Below are 22,243 nucleotides of genomic sequence, written 5' to 3' on the forward strand. Positions count from 1 at the left end.
TCCTACCCTCAAAAGTCAATCTATGTTGTCGAGTGTCCAGAGTTTATTTTCATGCAATTTGCTATTTTCGGCATCCCTTGTTGCTTGCCAACATTATTCTACATTTTTTTCTTAGCAAATTTTTCACATTTTTGTTCCATTTTCCACTTTTAGTAGCTTTTTTTTTTGGCTTTTACCGTCGCAAATGGTCAATTTGAAACGGATGTTGCCATGACAAAATGATGGAGCGACAGTTGGCGTCGATCGTTCTTGAGTCTGCGAAGCACAAGCACTCGCATGCCAGAGACTGTGTGTGGTGTGTGTGTGCGTGCGGGCGCTGACGTTGGATTTGTTTATTTATAACTTTTTCTGAGTATGCTGGCGGCTGCCCCTTGCAGCATGCAATAAGTGTCGAGATGCTCAGCACGTTGCCGAAAAATACATTAGCAAAATATGTGCATGCTGCACTGGATGGAGTAAACTGGATCTGCTGGACTTTTTGATTATTCATAAAGAGAGTCATGCTTGCACTCGTATAAGAATGTTTCCACAGACTATGTACATACATATGTGTGTCGTTAGCTCATAACGTGTCATGTGGACGTGACCGCATATTTTGGGTGTTAAGTTTAATTAAAGTTGAATACTAGTATTAATTGTTGCAAAATAAATGAATTATTTTATGTATATATATATATCTTATAATCCATTTAATAACTTTCAATTTTCTTTTTTTTGCAGGAAGTGTCAAAAATGCGAAGAATTGAGGTAATTTCTGAGAACAAATTTTATAAAGTATTTATTCTGATATCAAAAGTTATATAGATTGATTGATAAAATAGATAGGATAGAAAATTATGCTTGAGATCATGGTGATAAAATTGTATATATTCCAATACCCTAAGCTTTGCTGCTGGTGGCTGCATTGATGATTTTTTTTTATTATAGCCTATAACAATTGTCTCAATTAAGAACATACGTAAAGTCATACATATACCCAGCATTTTTAGAGGTTTTGTTTCGACAGACCCCTCTCCTCCTTATTCAATAAAATTTTAACTTCTTATAAAGTAGTAGCGATGGTTTTTCTGGCTTTTTCTATATCTTCCTCGATATATAGTTTCTTTCAACACCTGATTAACTTGTCATATTTTGGTAGCTTTAATTAAATAAAACGGCAAACATATTTCTTCTGAGTAATATTTCGAAGGTCATTATAGACGCTCGTTGTCTTGACATGCAATAAAATTATACCGCGTGTCACGTGTTAATTACGCTCGTATATGTGCCGACACTTACCAACCACTTCCAGTTCACCGGCCGAGATCTCAGTGTGAAAGGATGGCGCATCTGCTGACACTTCACAACTATATTTGCCAGTGGTGGAGACACTAACCGAATCCAGTACCAATTGGCTCTCATTGGATGCCGAACGCTGCAATAAAAGAATGCGAAAAAGCGAAATATTAATAATAAGTGAAATGAGTACTGAGACAAGAGCGCAATGATTGAGCCATCCAATAATATTTAAAAATTGAAAAAAGGAGTGAGAATATGAATCAATCTTATAAAAGAAAATGAAGTCGGTAAAAATTGCGTACACCAATTATAAAATTCTACGTAAAGAAGATGCAGCACAAAAACAACATCAAAAATTAAGTAAAGAAAATGAAAAATTAATGGACATCAATATCAATAAAAACAAAGTGAAGCAAGTGTGGACAAACAAACAGCGTAATTATGATTGCTGTGCGCAGTACCTGGGGAATTAAATATGAATAAAAGACATACGTATTTTTGCGTGATTTTAATTGCGTAATTGGGGCGGTTGTAGCTTTAAACAGAAAAAATTTGCATTTATGAGCACAAGAATTCTTTATTTAAAACTTTTTTTCGTTAGCTATGCCCTACTACTTGAACCAAAATTTACTCTAATATCATATGTACTTTTCAGAAATAAAAAAAAAAAATCGAAAAAAAATATTAACTACGGCTGTACCGAAGCTAGAATACCCTTCACAAATACAAAAGATTTCAGGCAAGAACTTGATTTTGATTGACCAGTTTGTATAGCAGTTATATGCTGTAGTGGTGCGATCTGAATAATTTCTTTGGAGATTGTACCGCTTTTTTAGGCAATCATCCATCATATATTTATGGCAACTACATATATGTTTTTGTGGCCCGATATCGGCAGTTCCGACAGATGTTTCAAAATTCCAAAGATATCTCTCGACAACTAAAAGACTAGATCGCGCATATACCAGCAGACGGATATGGCAAAATTAATTGAGCTTGTTACGCTGAGCATTTATATATATACACTTTGTAGGGTCTCTGACATTTCCTTCAGGCTGTTACTATGAACAAGAGTCATAAATATAATTTCCAAAAGAGTTTGTACACATATGATTTGGCATGGAAGGTCAAAACCAACATTCATTAATAATTACGAATATTATTGTGAAGGCTGTAAAAAAAGTTTTCAATTGAAAAATGTTGTAAAAAAAATCTCAACCGTAAACCTCAGAGCTAGTAGGGATGAACAGTTTTTAATTATGAATTTTTTTTTTTAGAAAACATTGAACTTTCTTCCATAAAAAAACACATTCTGCTCATTAAGTTGAAAATTCCCTTAAACCAGATCAAAACAAGAGAATAGAAAGTCCGCGATAAAGTCGTAGCTATTCGAGAATGTTAATATAAATGGCGCATGCGTCAGCGCCTAAAAGCATGCAAGTTTCTTTAGTGTTGTTAAGCGGAAATAGCAACTCATAAAACTTGCGAATGAAAGCGGCAAGCAGAGAAAGCAAAAAAATGCATGCACAACCGTACGAGAGTATTGCATTGCATGCGCCCCAAACCATTAACGGCTAGTTAGGGGAGAGGGGCTACTAGTGGCTGAAATGCAAGGTTGGCTGCAAGGAGTGGGCCTCCTTATAAACGTTAGTTGCTTTGATATATGCGCTCAACTCTACTTTATATATGCCAATGCAAGCACGTTTGCTTTCCCGCTTACATACTTTACATATCCTGCCTGGCATGCAGTTACATATGTACATATACATATGTAGGTACCTATAAGTATGTATATATGTATGTCCTGGCTCTTTGGCAAATTTGCGAAGATTGCAAAAATGAGTTATGTTTGCGCATTTGGCCGCCCCTCATGTGCACCGTAATGTGTGCGTAGGTGTGCGTATGTGTGTGCGAGTCAGACTACATGTGTGCTAACAATGCTATTAACATGTGCGTTAGTATATGTGCATACAGGGTGTGACGTTATGCACTCTAATATGCACCTACATGTGCACGAATAGATTTGTGCGCTGTTTGCTGGTGAGCAAATTTGTTTGCTTGCGGTTTTATGCACACAAACATAGGCACATGTTCATTCTCAGCTCACGAGTGTAGCCGACAAAGACTCTAAAAGTGCAGATAACATACGACTGCACTATAAATGCCAGCTGCAGACATTTTTTCCTACATAAATAGGTATGCATGTAGATTTACTGCTCGCTTGCAAATGGCTTTCAGCAATTACGTAGCCTCCTTGTCGCTTACATTGTTCTATTCGCCTTGAATTTGCATTTGTGTGGGCGCCTGCGTGTGTTTGTGTTTATGGAATGCAATCAGTTAATAACGGCGATTAGAGATGACTTTGTGGTTTTATGTCTCCGCCTACATATCCGCGTGGGTGTTGAAGTGCTGAGTCGTTGATTTGATAAAACACGCTCATAAAAGGCATTAAGTTTGGCTTTGAGCCACAGGGGATTTGCCAACAAATAAGTGTTTACTTGCACATATGAACGACACCGCTTACTTATGAACTTATGAAGTTAGTGAGAGTGAGAGAGGAGCGTATCTGATAGTTAATTTGCTCACCACAGTCATTAAAAGGTCAAGGCTAGAAGTGGCACAGTTTTATCATGCATTTCATTTTTTTTGTGCTTTGTTAGTTGAAATTTTTCCATTTACATTTTTATATTAAGCCATTTGGTGATTTTTTTTTTACAGAAGCAATAACATTCAGCTGCAGTAAACAAGAAATATACCACGTTGATTAGGCAGAACAGAAATACATTTTTTTTTCCTTAGATACCGTAAAAATATAGTCCGAAATGACGAAACAAATCTTAGAAAACTTAGAACTCTTGATATTAAAATTAACAGGTATTTTTTTATTTCGTTCCAAGTTGGATTCGTAAGTTTCCTAAAGAAATCCCAAGCCGAGTTCTTGCATTTGAATTTTCCGAAAAGTTTGAGTTAACATTTTTGTATATTTCATGGGCAATTTAAACTAAAATAAAGTTTTAACTATGCTATTTTCAATTAATGTGAAAATAAACCCCTTTTGCTATAAGCCACATTTAAGTGAGTTGTCCCAAATGACTCTATTATTGTATATTGGAATAAATAAACTGACCACTACATTCAAACATTTTAGTTGTTGTTTTTTGTCAAGTCTCATTAAGCGTATTTCTGTTAGGATTATTAAGCATATTTGCAAGTTTTCGTTTTAATTTTGTTAATATTTACATTTGAAAACTTCATAACTGACTAACCGAACCGAGCTAAGTTCAAAATGTGTTGCCACCACAAAGTTGTTGCCCATACAACTACAAAGTAAGTGCTTGTTTACTTAACACTTGCCCTCAAAATATGTGGTGTGCATATCGTTTGTCGCTTGTGCGTGTAGTAGGTGGTGTTTAGACGCTGCCCGGTTGTCCATATTTTCCTTTAAATTGGGTTAATAAAATTTCTACGCATTTGCAAATTTTGTTGCAGTGTTGGTAAGAGGTAATTTTCGCATTTTATCTGCCACTTGCTCAACAACAGTTTTTAGTCAAGCTTTCACTTTGGACTTCCGCACGATTTCCGTTCACCAGTATGCACGAAAACTACTCACACACACACACACATGCTCACATTACAAAATATGTATGGACGCCACATAAACTACTAAAGTAGTGGTATCTTTTGTTTCCGTGAGGCAACTAGATCTTAGTTACTCCCTCGGCCAACCCTCACTAGCTGGGAGCGCAGAAACTTCAAGCCTGCAACATTTTGGTGGAAGTTTTTACCAACCAACTACACCAAAGCGATAGATGCGCACCATCCGGTCGGACTTATAGAGGCCGGGTCCTTCAGTGTTATTGCTGTTGTTACATTTGAAGTTTCGCATTTGCGCTCTTAAATGCAAAGCAAATTAGCACTTTCAAACACTTTCATATGCTGGAGTTCATGCTGCGGTGAGACGAATACAGTTGAAGGGAGGGATGAACAGCAAAGGCGCTATGTAGAGCAACAAGTTCAAATTTAGCAAAGCAAATACACGCAAGCAAACACACAGCTCAGCGCTAAAGTTGACCAGCAAATGAGCATGCAAACAGTTATGAAGATTTTGGCTAAAACTTTTATTTCTAAACTCGAAAAGATGAAGTTTAAATGAACACTCCTAACAGCTGGCAGTTGGTTTGAGTTGTTGAGAAGTGGTGTGAGGCGTTAGGTGGTGAATAAGCGATTAAAACGAATAGCGCCCACGTACATGTGTACTGATTTAATAAAAAAGCTTTATTTAACTTTCCCAAGCTATTTCAGTAATATGGTATGTTTGTTGTTTTTGGATAACCCGCATCATAGGCTAATGAAACTTATTTCGATCTATTAATTTGTGGCACTAATAAACGAGCTACCTCATTTGTGGCTAATTTAATAAAGCCGCTGTATAAATAGGTCATGAATTAAGAACCACAGTTCGTCATACACACATCTATTCATTTAGTCACACTCTATAGATAGCGGCTATTCATCGATAACTCGACGCATATTTCTATTTTTATATTTATGAAAATATTTGCTTTCATTTGTATATTTTATTATGCTCGATTGATTTAATATGCAGACATGTGTGAATAACTTTATTTGCAGCTCAAGTGGCAAACTAAGTGTGTTACAAGTAGTACCCCTACTCTTATATGTATAAATCTTTGCTGTCAATGGGCGGATTTCTGACTATTTTCCAACAATGCCCAGCAAGGTTCCACTAGCTTCTGGTATCCCCGTTGAAATACTTCATTATTTGAATAGTCTTTAAGCGCTAGTATCCAGTTTTAGGGCAGAAAAATGCGTTTTTTTTTTTAATTTTTTTAAGAGGCAATTAGTAATATAAATAATGTACATTTGCCGAATTCAATGTACTTTAATAATCGATGATTTATTTTGAAAAATTTTGGATACCCTTGATCCCGTAGCCGATCTACAGGAACTGCGGAAAAAGGTGTCTAGCAGTGAGGAAGATTTTTCTGCTTCAAATTATTTGAAATCTAAAAACCATTTAAATTTATGATTACTATAAATGAAAACAGGTAATGATCGAAGGACTAGTCAAAATTTTAATTTTAGACGAAATGGTGATATCTCAAAAAAGTTGTTTTCATGAAAAATTTATACTTCTGCCTTAAAAAATCGAAATAATTGTCAAAATCTTGTTCCTTTCATCATTACTTGACATTTAGGTCCAAGAAAGTCGTGTGAAAATTTTAACGTGGGTGATACCGCCTTTTCGAATAAATTTTTCTCACCAACTTTGTTAACAACATTTGTAGAAAAAGGCATTTAAAGTTCTGGGAACCCATTACACTAATAGCGTTTTCTTTCCTCATTCCTTCCCCCCTCATTAACTTCAAATTTTCTGAGAATGCTCTCAAATATATGTACATTTGCTATATACATATGCAAAAACAAAATATTTTGAAATTAACAAGTGGATATAACTAATAATTTTTAGGAACGCCGTCGAGTTGATAATTCTATACCGCTTATAAATAAGGGTGCTTTCGTGTTTGCAACAAATTTTTTTAATGACATTTGGAATTTTCATTTATAAATAGTAATGTATTTGTAGTTTAATATTATCTACCTAATCATATTTGATTATCGTCTTGCTAATTATTCTTCGAATTTTGATTCAACTGAAACCTCGATACTTCCTTCACCGTGGGTTTGGCTGACACATTCACTAATCTGCGGCTCAACTACTTCAACGCCAAGTAGTTAATTATCCATGTCAATTCAAAATGATTAAAGGTCACGCCATATCAATGGCTCACTCAAGTTCTTAAGAAAATATTTGTACTACAGTAAATTACACAGTTGTCACCAAGTACACCAGCTTATGTGTGAGTATATGGTGGTATGCTGAGTGTCGTGAATACTAATGATTTTGTTGTCGAGTTTTATTCCATGCTTATATTTGCATACTTTTATTTGGCTGTCATTGTTGGGTACACATTTATACCTGCTAATTACAGAATAAACAATTCAAGCTCAACAAATTTATACATATTTACACTTGGTGGGTAAACATGTGCCGGCTTATTTCACACATACATATATTGGGGCGCTGACATAGAATGCAACCCTGACAACAGTGCCCGCCGTGATTTAACAACGTTTGTCCACGTGCCGCGTTGTGTGGTCATTCACTTGTCAAAGTGCCCAATGCATTAACCTTTATTATGTGTCTATATTAACTCAACTTTATGTTATGTGCAAATACCGTTATTTTAGTAATACTGCATCAGAATTGCTATCGATTACTTAATTACAATCGGCTAGGATTTCATAAAAAGCAAAAATTTTAATTAAAAGCTTGGTGCATTGATCGATTTGTGGTATTTTTTCGATACGAAGAATTGAATTTTTTTGTAATGGTAATCATAATTTAATCAAAATTGAATGGTTTTTGGTACGAAAAATTGCTATTTTAAATTTGAGGACGAATATCCCAGCTTGAGTAAGAACGTACATTCTGTCATCCACATTCGTAGTTTTGTGACCATGAGGCTGTCATGTGACTAACTGGTTAAAAATGTGACTAACTGGTTAAAAGGCACATGTCCAGCACGTAACACAGCATATACATGCAAGAAATGCGGAAAAATGTAAGCCGTGTGTGGGGAAAGCAGCTACATAATTGGTGAGTCTATGCGCAAGTGAATAAAACGGGCGAACGAGACGCCATCTAGAGAACATATACCAGCAAAAGAGGAAAAAAAATTATAATTGGCACCTGTTTCAGAATTTGGCATAGAAGCGGCAAGCACACATGCTGCCCTCATAGAAGGTGGCAAAATGTGAGAATTTCACACAGCAAGTGAAAGCAAATAAAACGAAAAACAATTGGGAGCTCGAGAAGACGAAATAAAAACAAACTGCCTTCAACGAAGCCTTTGACACTTTTGAAAATAACAAGCAGTATAACAGCATATGTGTGTGTGTTTGACGTGTTTTGCTGCTGCTGAATCATGGTTCTAGAAAATTAAAAACAACCTGTCTACTTACTTCCATGTGTGCTCATATTTACGTTGCAACATGTTGCACAGGTGTAATAAACACAATGGCGAAGCGAGTAGCACGTGAAAGTGAAGTTTTTGTGAAAAGAGTTTCAAAACTAAGTCGACAGTCGACAGCTGACAGCAAAAATTGAAAACAAAGCCTTTGAGACTCATTGTATATGTGTTAAAACGTGCGTACAAGTAGGCAAATTAGCTTTATAAAAATCCGTGAATGCAGAAATTTTAACTTAATTAAAAACTTTGAATTATGATATGAATAACGGCACAGGTCGAGGTTAATGAACAGTGCTTGTTAATGAACATTCATTGATTAAATCAACAAAGCAAGTTTTATATCTTGAACAGGGTGTATTAAGCTTGTAAAACCCAGAAAGAAACCACAGAGACGCTATGAAGTAGAAATATAAATATTCAGCGTGATGAGGTGATTCGATTTAGCTATGCCCGTCTATCCGTCTATATATATTTACCTGAGCTAGTCCAACAGTTTTTGAGATATCGATCTAAAATTTTGCACGCGTCATTTTCTCCCCAAGAAGTTGTTCATTTGTCGGAACCGCCGATATCGGAGCACTGTGGCATATAGCTGCCATGCAAACTGAACAATCGAAATCAAGTGTTTGTATGGAAAACTTTTCATTTGACGAGATATCTTCACGAAATTTGGCACCAGTTATTGTTCAAAGCAAAACTACAATCTCTGCAAATATTGTACATATCGGACAACTATAGCATATAGCTGCCATACAAACTGCCCGATTAAACTTAAGTGCTTGTATGGAAAACTTTTTTATTTGTGAATAGTATACTGGCTGCGCTGCATCCGAAGTAAAAATTTATTCTTGGGGTTAAAATTTTAAGCTTAATTTAATCACAAAAGTACAAGTGCATGTACATGTTGGGAGTTAAAACATGAAAAACTTCAAGCGACTAGAAGAAACGACGATTTCATGGCTTACGCATATGTTCGCAATCAGCAGTTGTAAAAAATGTGTGTGTCAGCGAATATAAAACGTTAAAACATATAAAACTGTACAATCGCCAACACCAGTAGTAAAGAATTCTGAAGTTGAAAGTGCAACTGGCTTTGTTTTCGGCAACAAAGGGGCACGCACCAGTCGAGTTTGGTCTTTTAACTTATTTGAAACTTTTTAATATCGTTTATTATCTTCCTCCTACTTTTATTCAAGTGTTGTCACACACATACACGGTTTAACTTGTGCTTAACTTTGATACGCTTGCTTTAGCTGCTTATTTGGTGGTACATGGCGTATGAGTGACATTTTATTGCTCTGTGCATACATGTAAAATACAAATATACGTATGTATGTGTGTATGCATCTGTAATGTGCATATTCGTTCTAAATATGGTGTGTTGTTGTTTTAAAGATTAAAGTTTTTGCTTGAATGGTGTAAATTGTTGCCGTTTAGTGCTTTTTTGAGCGGCAATTTCAGTTGAAGTGTTTTTTCCGCAAAATTAACTTACTATTATAAGTTTATTGATTCCATGTATTACTTTTGTGCTTGCGTATCTTTTTCCGCTTAATAGAAGCTGTTCAAACCGCAGAAATATTTATTTTAATAGGCTAATGCTTTTTGCTTGCATTTAATATTTGTAAATACATTTCAACTTACATTCATTTGCATGGACAATTAAATTAATTTAATTGTGCTTCACCACTAGATGAATTCTAAAAGCTAATCGAACTTTTTCCAAAGTATCAGCAATTTTGAATTTTGCTGCTTTAAAATCAAAGGCGTGTAAACAAGCAATTACCACCAGCGAAGCACTCCAACAATCAAAAGCAATTAATTTCGAAATTCCATGGTAGAATTGTGAGCCTCATTGCTGCGCACCAAAAGCAACTGGCAGTGGAAAAATGGTAACGGCCATAAAAAGTAATGAATATTCCAGTCAAAGCACAAAGTTTTAATTCAACAAGCAGCCAATCTAACTTCATTCGCTTTACAGTCTTCCAGTATGCAACACTTTCAAATTTCGCAGCGCGCTCTTCGGTGATGGCGTCAAATAGAGTGACAGTAATGAAACCACACTCCGTGTGCCAAGTTGTTGTCTGAATTGAATACAAACACGAAAGTTTTACGCACACAGAAACTTATATAATTCCGAAATATGAATTTTGCTGACATTTTTGCGTTTTACTGCTTGCCAACGTAAGACGCGCCACGCCGCGGAATGTTTACAATGTAAATAAGCAATGTGCACGAAATTGCGGTTACAAAGTTCACGTGTTTATTTGATGGTGTCGACAGTGTCTCTGCGCAACCATTCAAGAAATTCAGCTATTGAAATGGTACATTGAAGCCGTCTCTAGCACTTGGCGAATATTTGTTAATGGCTTCAGCAAGTGGTGATAAGCAACGCTGTTGCAAAGCATAGCCAATGGCTGATAGCATACGTTCGTTTAAAGCGTATATATGTATTTGTTTCTTTAAGAGTTTGACTAACAAATATATTTTCGAAATCGAAAATTCAAATATGATTTCGGTTTAACAGCATTTCATTTGCTACTTACCTCAACTCTCACCCCTGTTATCTGATAGACTTTAATTGCTGGCGTTTCTTTTGGCGTGAAACTGTAGAATTCGCGTCGTCCTTTATACCATTTCACTGAGTATAGACTGTCACCCTCCAGATCGTAGAGACACTTCAGTGTTACCTTTTCACCGCGACGCGCGGCATGTGGGATTTTGACGCGCACATCTCGCAGAGAGGTTACGAAATCTGAAAAGTGTTATTTCCAAAAATTAATTTAAATTTTTAAATTTAATTTATTTGATAATTTAGGTAAGGCAACTATTATTTAATTATATTATTGTGGAAAGTTTAAGTTTTCTTCTATAATATACTCTTTCTCACTTATTAAATTCAGCTTTATTAAAATCAAATGAACTATTAAACTCTGCGCTTAAAAGTAAAAAACGACGGAGTGTGCTCCATTATATGGTCTTCCCACTCTGCCTGCTAATCCTTTATCGCACTCTTAGTGTTTTAGTATTTGTTGAGGCGCGCACTTAATTAGTGCTCTCTTGTTTTGATTTCGAATAACATTAAAATCGGCTTGAACGCACTTTGTGGCATACATTTTGGCGCATCAACACTGGCTAATTAATTCCCACTCGAAGGCGCATAACCACAAATAAACAATATCGATAAATCACACGAGTGTATATTCGTAACTGTATTTTACTCGTAGAATATTCACGTTTATATAGCATTCATATTTATGTTGAACCATTAATTAAAGAAAAAAATCACAAACAATATTTGAAACCACAAGCACAACGGCAATTACCTATGCTTACGATTCACGCATAATTTATTTGTCTGATTTAGTTGATGTTGCGCTGACAGATGCGGTCGGTTCGATGTTGTCGCCTAGGCCATTGACAACCTTTAAGGCGCAGACACTTTTTGCTAAGCTTTCTATTTTCAGCTATTTGCTGCTGCTTTGCTGCTACATTCATTTAGTGGTTTAACTCAAACGGACCGTCAAGGTTAATATACATTTTTATTTATTATAATGGCGAATCGTGCTCAAATTTTGTTATGTAAAATTGTCATGCAGATTGATGAGTAAAGTGCAAATTCTTGTCGGTGGTGTATTATTTCGTACTCGGCTCCGCTGCGTTGATTAGCTTTCAATAATCAATACACACAGGTGGAAAGCATAAGCGGGCTGGCGCAGCGTAATACAATATTGATGGCCTACATTTAGGAACACGCCCTGCATTCCACAACAGTTTGCTGTCGTATTAGTGTCGTCGCATATTATTTTCGCTACGACTGTTGTTCTCATTACACGAAGAACGTTTGCGTTGTTTTTATGGCAGCCAATGTCTACTTAAAATTTATTTCTGTTTGGCCTCAACCTTTCCGTATCGGCATTGCAGTTTTTTTTTCTATTTGGACCCAATACCTTTTCGGCGCCTCGTTTTTACTGTTTTCCGTTGGTTTACAGCATTTTTTTGTGTGCTGGTATTTTTGCCTTTTCGTTGGCCAGTAATTACGGCGAGACATGCAATGTTCGATATGCCTCAATGTTTTTGATTCGCTTCGTTGCATTACTTTATGGTTGATCAGCATTCTCTCTGTAACGATAATGTTCTTCTGCCAACTACTTTGTTTGAGTACGTACATATGTGTGCTTTTTGTTGATTTGTCTGCACGAATGTGATTGTCGGCATGTTTGTGCCTGTCTGCACTTCATTTTATCGGTTAATACAATTCATTTTCAATTTACTGCAATCACTTGTGGGTTGTTTTAATTTATGTAAAAGTAAAAGCACTGCCTTCCATGCTTTTAAGCTATGGAAACATCAAATTTATTGCTTGCTGTTGTCTAGCTTACTACAAGTATGCCGTAAATATAATATACGACTGCGCCTCTAATGCAAACATGCCGATAAATGTACTCGCTTCTTTATGACACTGAAGACTTGTAAATTACTTCGTATTGCAATAATATTAGCTCACTGTAAAACATATTTTTTCAAAGTTAGTTCTATACCATGTACTGCGTTTAAGCGATATTATTACGGATAGGTTGCAACCATGTAGAATAATCTCTTTAGAAAAAAAGTAAAGTGGCAACCCTTAAGAACGAAGTTACTGGATCGCTGTATCCGGAATGGGGGCTTACTACCTCATTTGACCCAATTTGTGTTTAGAGCTTCTAATATTAGATTGGATAAAAATAATGTAAGGTTGGGTGTTAAAGATCGCCCATATCGGTTTTTAATAATTTTAATAATGATTCATTATGTAAGTTATGAAAGGCTCCAAACATTTTCTATATTCAGAACACCTGTTTTATTAGACCCTACTGAACCTAGTTTTTTGCAATATTTTGCTCTTTGTTTCGATAAGGTGCTTCTGATAGCAGAATGTTTAATAAAAAATTGACACTTATTAAATACTTTGAAGGTTAAACAACTGTTTTGCAAACACTTCCTTATCTTGCCTTTTTAATGTTGACACACATCGCGCTTCCCCGAATACCTTTATAAATTTATAAATTTTTCACTGTTAAACTCTAACGAGCTGACGCTCATGCTCTCACCATAAACTCACTCACTCACTGTCATGCAAGTTTCGTCATCGTACATCCCGGTGTCGTTAGAAACTTTTCAAACGCTTACATACTTATGCGCGAAGCTGAATTCCATTGAGAGCAAGCGCATCCACTTCATTTGACTTTGTGTCAACAAAAGTTGAAAACTTCAATGAAAGTTGCCAGCGAAACACGAGTGCATATCTGACATAGTTACAGCTATACTTGCAGCTGCTGTTGCTATTGCTGTTGCGCCGCGGCTTTGTAGCGTTTTGCGCGCTGAGTGCGAAAAAAACCAGTGCCTAGCCAACTTGCTCAGCCACACATGCGCACAAGTACTTTGGCGGAGGTGTTGCCGGAACATTTGTATTAAACTTGTGTACTCCACATGCAAAGTGTCGCAAGAAGTCGAACACGGAACTTACATGCATGAGAAATGTTTCACATGCGTGTTTGTTTTGCTTTTATTCATGCGCTTGTTTCGAAACATTTCGTCAATTACTGGTGTTTCGAATTGCTGCGTCACCAAGTTACATCAACAAATTGGGTTACTGGTGCTGAGGTGAAAATAAAAATATAATGCTTATGCAGCAAGCGCTCAGTTCTATGTTGGTGTGGAACATTACAACAATAACAAATCACAGCAGAAGCGAAAGCAAAGAAATGCACGCTTTGTAGGCAATTTGTGTGAACTGAAGTGAGGCTTGTAGTTGGAGATCAATAGTTGCACATAAATAACACAGGTCTACAGTGGTTTTGTTGCCCTAGATATAAGGTCGATTTTTGATATATAATATTTATGCGCAAAAGTCGTGACACTATTAATGATTTTGTAAGATTTATTTACCTTTATTTTTAAATCTTTATTTTCATTACAAAGGTTAGAAAATATGAAATAAAATAAAAGTTATATTTATAATATCACTTTTGTTTCGAAAAATAAGGATACATCGAAGTAACTAGAGAGACTGGGTCGAAAAGGTAAGCTATAGCTTAATTTGACGCTTTCATGAGTGTTTCTTTTATAATTTTCAAGTAAGGATCAAAAATAATCAGCCATAATGGCACGATCCCATCTACCGTGTTACCTTACTTCCATCAGCTGAAAACTTATCAAGATGTTTGACTTGATAGTCATATCTGCTCTTAGAATCTTAAAGTGCGTCAAAATACATATTTTGCGCATTTTTTCATTATTTGCAGCTTTATGCTAACCTGGGAAAATTTCGACTCAGCATTCAATATTTTCAAGCTTCACTTTCCGGAACAGTCTAACATTGATACATTTTTTATTTTTTCATGAATCGCAATATTTGAAAATCACCTTTCAACTTTTCCATACGAAGCTTCGAAAACTTTCTACAAATGTAATTAAAACAATATTCAATATAATAAATAACTAAGTTCATTTTGAGAAAATAACTTTCATTTCCACTTATAGATTGTACCGATTTATAGGAATTTCTAGGCGTCATTGTTGCTGAGGGCATGAAAACTACTTTTGAAACGAAAAGCGAGATTTTCATCACGTAAAACTGATCATTTAGTTGACTGTAGGTTTAAATATCTCCCCGTTTGATTGTTCTTCAAACCTTCCACCTAATTTTTCACGTATTTCCCAGGAAGAGCCTGATAGTGGAGATCACGTGATATTTGTACACGCTTAAAAGGGACGTAGACCCCGAATCATGATTGGAAAAATAAATTTCATTACTAGTTAACCGATAGTTGATTAAAATAAAAGAGATTCAAAAATCATAAAAACAAGAGCACATTCAATATTTTCATGAAAACATTCTGGACACTGAAAACCAGTAGAATTTGCTAAGATATTCAGAGTAACAAATAATTCTATTTATTTTTGTAGAGCTGGAAAAATGGACTCTACCGGTCCACTAAGCTAGCGTGTTAAAAGTATTACAGCTATATCACAATAATAGCTGTCTTCGATTCGCACATTTCTCTGCTTGCTACTTTTTCAGGCTGTTCTTTTGTCAAAAAAATTAAATGCAAAAGCAAAAACAAAGTTTTCGATTTTAATTCGATACAAGAGAGCATGCGGTTAGCTCATTGAAATAGTATAACCGCTAAATTCAACGTTACCAATTTTGTTTTGCTTAATTTAGGCCAGTTTTACTATCATGAATGGCTCAAATGAAAAATGATTTTCAAAAATTGAAAAACGAATTTTTTTTATTTATAAATACATTGCCATTGTTCATAGCAAACAAATTTTTCGATGTTACTTTGTGGTTAAAAATAATCTTCGCTCAGATTTGTGCCACAAAATTTACGGCTGCCTGCGTTGAATTGCTTTTGCCGTCACTTTTAATTTGGCTACTAAGCAACGTTGCATGAAGAGAATATAATATTCGGCTGAGGATATCGTGTATGTGTAGGCACGGATGCAAGCGCTTTGTTAAATCTCTGAAAGACGAGCAGACGAATAATAAAAATTAGCTTCACGAATAAAACTCACATATTAAAGACCCGGGAGGAATTTTTTCTATTTTCTATTTTTGTGAGGCCAAGAAAAGCAGGAAGTGCGTTTTTTGTGTGAGTAAATGACAGAAAGCAAATGATCTATATTCTAAGAATATGGATAGTTGCTGGAAGGTTTTCTCTACTGTACATTAAGATGGCTATTTCGAGCCATACAAAACGTTATTAAGCCTTCGATTACCATATTCATATAGTATCCATAGATCAGCGATGCGTTTCCGCTTCTTTTTATCTGCAATTTACGACTTTGATTTGTAGTTTTGTTTTTTCTGTCATTACTCTGCGTTAGTAGCCGCAAGCCTTTATAACTTTTCATGAAATTAAAACCGATCTATGAGCTATTTTTTTGCAATTCGATTGCTTATATGGCCCATTCTTTGTGACTGTATGCGTGACAGCAAACTTAATACATATACGTGTGTGTGCGTGGGTAGGTTTGCAGGAGATTTTCGTGCACTTATTTTTATCCGCAATAAATTTTTTGCTCATCACATGCGCACACATGCCAAAGACAGACAGGCAGACACATAAAAGGCACTCATTTACCCATTTTGCATATAGACACGTTCACACATATTTGTATGTATATAATCCCACATACATACGGCATACTGAAATGTCGGCATACGCAAGTGTACACAAGTATAAGAATCTCTGTTTGCTGACATGTTTGCTCACGTAAAGTTAAATTTGCTTTGATTGCGTTTTCTCATTTCACTTAGTTTGTTTGCGCTTTATTTTATTTTTTCCGCTTTACTTTTGCAGCACTTGGCTGCCAGCCGGTCGGGACGTCCATTCCGAATAACCGGTTTACTGATGTATGCAGCAACCAAAGCGACAGTCAAACGCACTGCTTGACAGCAACTTAGCGAGCAATCCAATAATTCAGTGTGCGGTTGGCAAGCTCGTCCTCTTTTTTCGCGAGCAAGTGACTTTTAATATTTTATGAATCAGCATGCTGGATTTTGTTTGTAGAAATATCGCTAGGGAATAACAGCATGTTTATTTAATTCACACAGTTTTCATTTACTCACATATGATGAACTACTTATGTGTATAGGTGCGCTCTCACACACGCAGATGCGCAACGTAAATTCGTATTTGTACATTTATTAAGGCGACAAATAAAGCAATATTTGCGTGTTAAATATTATTATATCTGAAATCCGTAGAGGCATTGCAAAAGGAGCAATTACGAGTGGGAAATCGAAAAGGAACTGCAGGAGTGGTTGATTTCTATAGAAAATTGTATTTATATTAAAATTTTGTAAAGTAAAAGTTGTGCGCACTCGTTCAATAAATTGAGGAACTGTATATACTATGCTATCAGATATTTCGTCAAATGGACAATTTTTACACACAAGCGCTTGATTCCGATCGTTCAGTTTGTATGACTATATATTATAGTAGTCCGATATCGTTACGAGAAATGAGCAGCTTCTTAGAAAAGCTAAGAAAAAGACGTGTGCATAATTTCAGATCGATTAAAAAAAAAACTGTGGCACTTGTTCACGTATATACAGATAGACAGACGGACAGACGTACATGGCTATATCAATCAGCTCGTCACGCTGATCACTTATATATATTTTTTTATAAGGTCTACGTTTATTTTTGGGTGTTACAAACTTCGTGGCAAACTTGGTATGCCCTGTTTTGGGACTACGGAATTTGAACTTAGCTTCTGCATGAGTGGGATCACCAAGTGTTGCGAGATTGTATGCCATAATTGTTGTGTTAAATTTTTTAAAAAGAATTTGGTATGTCTATTTATTTCACATCGAAGCGAATGCACAGAACGTTACATTTATATTTATTAAATAAATAGTTCATTGTGCACTATCATTTGAGTCTAAATTAATTTAGTTATGCATATTAAATAATTTTCTTTTCAACTGCCTTCAAACCAAAAGAAATAATTTCACTTGCGTTTGACGCTAAAATCCATTTGTTAAAGGACACACTAAACGTAGGACGAGCGAAAATACATATGTACATATCATTGTTTGTGTATATGTACATATATGTGTATTTCAATTTCTTCACTAAAATACAGCCATTTGTCGAGACACCTGCTGCGAATAACTGTCAAGCATTAATCTAAGGATCTCAATAGAAGTGAAACAAAAGACAAGGACATTACGCAAATGAATTAAATAAATAAATATAAAATAAAGGAGTTGAAGGTAATAAATATGCATATTTCTGTGTATGCTGTGTGTGCTGCTAAATAATGGATATACATCTGCTTGTCGTTTGCGAAAAAAAGTGAAAGCTTTAGGACCTGCAGCAACACAAAATCAGCAGGCATGAAATTATTTGCGAAGCATTCAGGCAGAACTATGTCACGCCCAAGTGGAGCACACAGACTAATTCACACAGATAACCCAACACACACACAAATATCTATGCACCAATACGAAGAGAAATAACAATGCGAATGTGTGTGCCTCGTTCGAGTGGCGTGCGTGTGTGCTGGGTGAAAGTGAAGAGTTGAAATATCCGTTGAGTCAATAGATGTAGCCATTAAATTTCAATCGAACAAAGTCATTTGTTGCAAATAACAAATCATTTATTTTTTCCAACTTGCGCAAATATTGGCAAAGGATAAATAATACAAATACGAAAATGCACAAACAAAGAAACACCAGCTTACAGAGGCTCAGTTACTTGAAGAGCGTTGTGTGCTTGTGCAGAGTGAGGAATTTCGGGCGGACGACACAAATCAATGCACTTCAAATAAACTTAATATGGCTATCTATTTTAAAATGTTGCTTGGATTTGACAACACATGTGACAAACGGTTGTAAATACTGTGTAATAAAGGGGTTCTGAGCTCACTTGCACACACAAACTGCCGGCGTACCTCGAAGGACCCAAAAGAAAAAAGGGTCGTTTGCATAAGCACCGAACTCTTCAACCGAGTGTTTGCCTTTTTTGTGGTCGTGCAACTACAACACGAGGGCGTGCAATAACAACTACTCGTTGTCTGACAAGCGCAATAACAAAACTATTGTGAAAATAACGGTACGTACTCATAGTGCGGAAGATATATAAGCAATGTTAAAGGACCATCATCAGCACAGCAATGATGGCCATTCATTTCAACGACACCCAACTGACATGGCGGGGAATGAGTCAAAAACAATGAGACTAAGAAGTGTATGAATAACGGAGAGAAAAGCTAACTACAATAGAAAAGCATCGCTTGTTCTGTATTGCATGTGGCAGAAGTGAAAGCGAGGAGTTTATTGTAGGGGAGAAACGAAAAATGATGCATACTTCTAGGAGCGATAAGGAATGTTCAGTGGATAAGAAAGAGCTACAAGAAATTTAAAGCGAAAAAATTATAAAATGAACCAGTTATAGATCGAAGTGAGGCGCACAAGCAAATGGGCGGGAAGTGCAGGTATGTAACAGTGATTTGCATGAATGCTTAAAAAAGTTTAAATTACCAAAAAAAATAGAAGGTAAGGAATGTATGCAAAGATAAGAAAAAGTTATAGTTATAATCAAAGCAGTAAAGACAAGGTAAGGTAAGGCGAAACAAAAAAATTAATAAAGCGCTTGGTAAAGCAAGGCACTTTATGTGGGTGGCCGCTGAGATTGCTTGAAAAAAGGTGTAAAAGTATAAGTGAATAAATCCGGGTTTGGTCAACGAGAGTGAGGCTGAAGTTGCGTAGAGGCGAATGAGTGTTGAATATGCAATGAAAAATTGAATCGGTTAGACAAATCGTTTTGTAAATTGCTCTACCAGCGATAGAGTAATACAGTACACAAATAAAAATATGAGAATTGTGAAAAATCGGTGTAGGAGAACAAAGGTAACACGAAAAGGGTGTCTATAAAAACTCGGTTACAAAGAGCAAACTGAGCATAAAAAGGGCAATAATAAAGTGGAGAAAGAAACAAGTGTAAATAAACATTGTAACAACAACCCTTTGAATTCCTGAAGAACCCCATCGGACAGACATTTCATAAAAATGCAATGAAGGTTGATACGATACTTAATTAAATTTTTCTTTTGCATTTTTTCAGGTTTTCTACGTTATCAAATTTCTGTTTTCGCCATTAGATAACATCCTAAGAGCTCTTGGCTTATTCACTTTTAACTGTTACATGAGAATCTTAAAGTTTGTTTGCCTCTTTTCAAATAAGTATACTACATGCAACACGATGTGGGATAGTTTGTTGTTACATATCGCTTGAGTGACACAATGTTTCATTTATCTGTTTTGTTGTAAAGTAACCTCACGACTATTATTGGATTGAGAATCTATCAAATTGAGATTCGGTTGTTTGGAACCAGCCTCAACTTAGCACCTGGTGTTATAGCGACCGTTTTGTTAGCTTGAAGCGATAATCTGTGTGGATTTATGTTTTAAAAAGTCAACCCTGAGGAAAATAGATTCGGCGAAATATTCAAAAAGAAGTTTGATAATATTTCATTTTTATTTTCAATTTAAATTTTTGTCCCCAACTTTACCGCAGTCTGCTTAATTATCTGGCAAATTGTTTCAGTCTCTTTTAGTGTTCGTGCAATTTTTGTGAAAGTTTTTATTCTCTCCAACTTCGCAAAAAGCTTGCGCAAAGGTGTGAACAACAAACAGTTGTATCAAATAGTGAGAAAAGTTTTAATTGTAAGTTGAGGTGCAGCATAATTAAATTTAATGTGCCAAATAACTCAGGGAACTAAGAGGGAAGGAGCGCTAGTTAAATGCGCATTAAATAAAAAAACAAAAAAACGAAAAAGAAGCAGCTTATAAAGTAAAGAATAGTAATACCGGTTGTAACTGCGGAAGTAGGAAATAGGAGCGGGAATGTCTGTAAAAGTTTGTGGTTAGGTAGAACAACCAGTCGGCAAAAAATGGAAATAAAAATTCACAAAAATAAAAGCAGTTTAATGGTGCCCTTTAGAAGTGCTTACTATTTGAAATAATTTAATAAAAAACAGAGCAGGTGTAATAAATCATTCCTAATGTACTGAAATACGCTAATTTCGACAATAATATTATATATTTGTGCTCTGATGTGGGTATATTCAGATTGCTATGAAGTTTGTAACACCTAGAAGGAAGCGTCGGCTACCCTATAAAGTGTATAATTGATCAGCGAGCTGTATCGATTTAGTCATGTCCGTCTGTCCGTCTGTCCGTCTGTCTCTATATATGCGCATTAATGCCTCAGTTTTTGAGATATAAATTTGAAATTTTGCACACGTAATTTTCTTCCCAAGTAGCTGCTTATTTGTCGGAATCGCCGTTGTTGGACCACTATAGCATACAGCTGCCATGCAAACTGACCGAACAAAATCAAGGTCTTGTATGGGAAACTCTCTTCTTTGAGTATTTATCCTTTCTTGATTATTTATATCACGAAATTTCGCACAGATTATTATCTACGGCAGCGCTAAAATCTCCGAAACTGTTGTTCAGAGCCAGCTACAAAAGTATATAGCTGCCGCACAAACTGACCGATCAAAATCAAGCAAAGAACTTTTTATATTCTGTTGTGTTTTAAAAAAATACGAGTACGCTTCTGAAAGATACTACGGCTTCGTTGCAGCCGAAGTTAACGTTTTTTTCTTGTTTCTCCTTTTTCCCCTACCTCTAAGCTGAATGCTATGCAGCTGCGTCTTTATTGTCCACTTGAATTAGCATCTTATCAGTTTAGCCCTCGATATTAGCATTTTATATTTTGATTATCAGCCAATCATTTGTACCGATACTGTTGACAGCTAATGGGTCTTCTTTTTTGGAAATTCGTATGCTCTTCTGATGCTCTTATGTTTATGCTTCTTGTGCAAGTTGCAAGGCATTTACAAAACTATAAATGTAAGTGTGCTCACACACAAAAACTGTTAAACAATTCAATCAATCAGCCAAGGATATAAATCAAGTTATCACTCGGTTGCGCACTGTCACTTGCCTGTCGCTTGCTGTCTCAGCCATTCTCCTTATGCGTACGACAACTAAGCAACGTCTGCCTTAATACACCGTAAGTGTCTGTTTGTCTTTTCCAGTAGCCATGGCATCAAAACCGTATCGCCTTCGCTTAACGGCAAGTGACAGCTACGCTAACCGCTCGCAGAATTGACTGACTAAGCGACGGACAGCTGCGGACAGGCACGGTGTTAAACGCTGCATATCTTCGGACCCAGTCAAATAGCCAAGTCTCACACTGGCCGAACTTGACGGCAAAGGTAATTTAGAAAATAAGCAAAAGTACGCATTTATTCACGCTAAAAACTTCACTCAAGCACAAGCAAATGTGTGTTAACGGCTTCAGGTATGCAACGCGAAGATATCGATACACACACAGGACTCT

The 22,243-nt window shown here is 36.0% G+C and overlaps 1 protein-coding gene across 3 annotated transcripts in view; it reads right to left on the reverse strand.

The window, feature by feature from the left end:
- beat-Ia (beaten path Ia) overlaps positions 1-22,243 on the reverse strand; it is a 104,740-nt gene that overhangs the window by 17,883 nt on the left and 64,614 nt on the right. For all 3 annotated transcript variants that reach the window (XM_036360139.2, XM_036360137.2, XM_070107268.1), the window contains 2 exons: positions 10,877-11,085; positions 1,279-1,414 (listed from right to left, as the gene is read on the reverse strand). In XM_036360139.2, coding sequence (XP_036216032.2) covers positions 1,279-1,414; positions 10,877-11,085 — 345 coding nt within the window. The remainder of the gene's footprint in view (positions 1-1,278; positions 1,415-10,876; positions 11,086-22,243) is intronic.

This window comes from Bactrocera oleae, chromosome 3 (assembly GCF_042242935.1).
Source record: "Bactrocera oleae isolate idBacOlea1 chromosome 3, idBacOlea1, whole genome shotgun sequence".
In the NCBI taxonomy this organism is placed as follows: domain Eukaryota; kingdom Metazoa; phylum Arthropoda; class Insecta; order Diptera; family Tephritidae; genus Bactrocera; species Bactrocera oleae.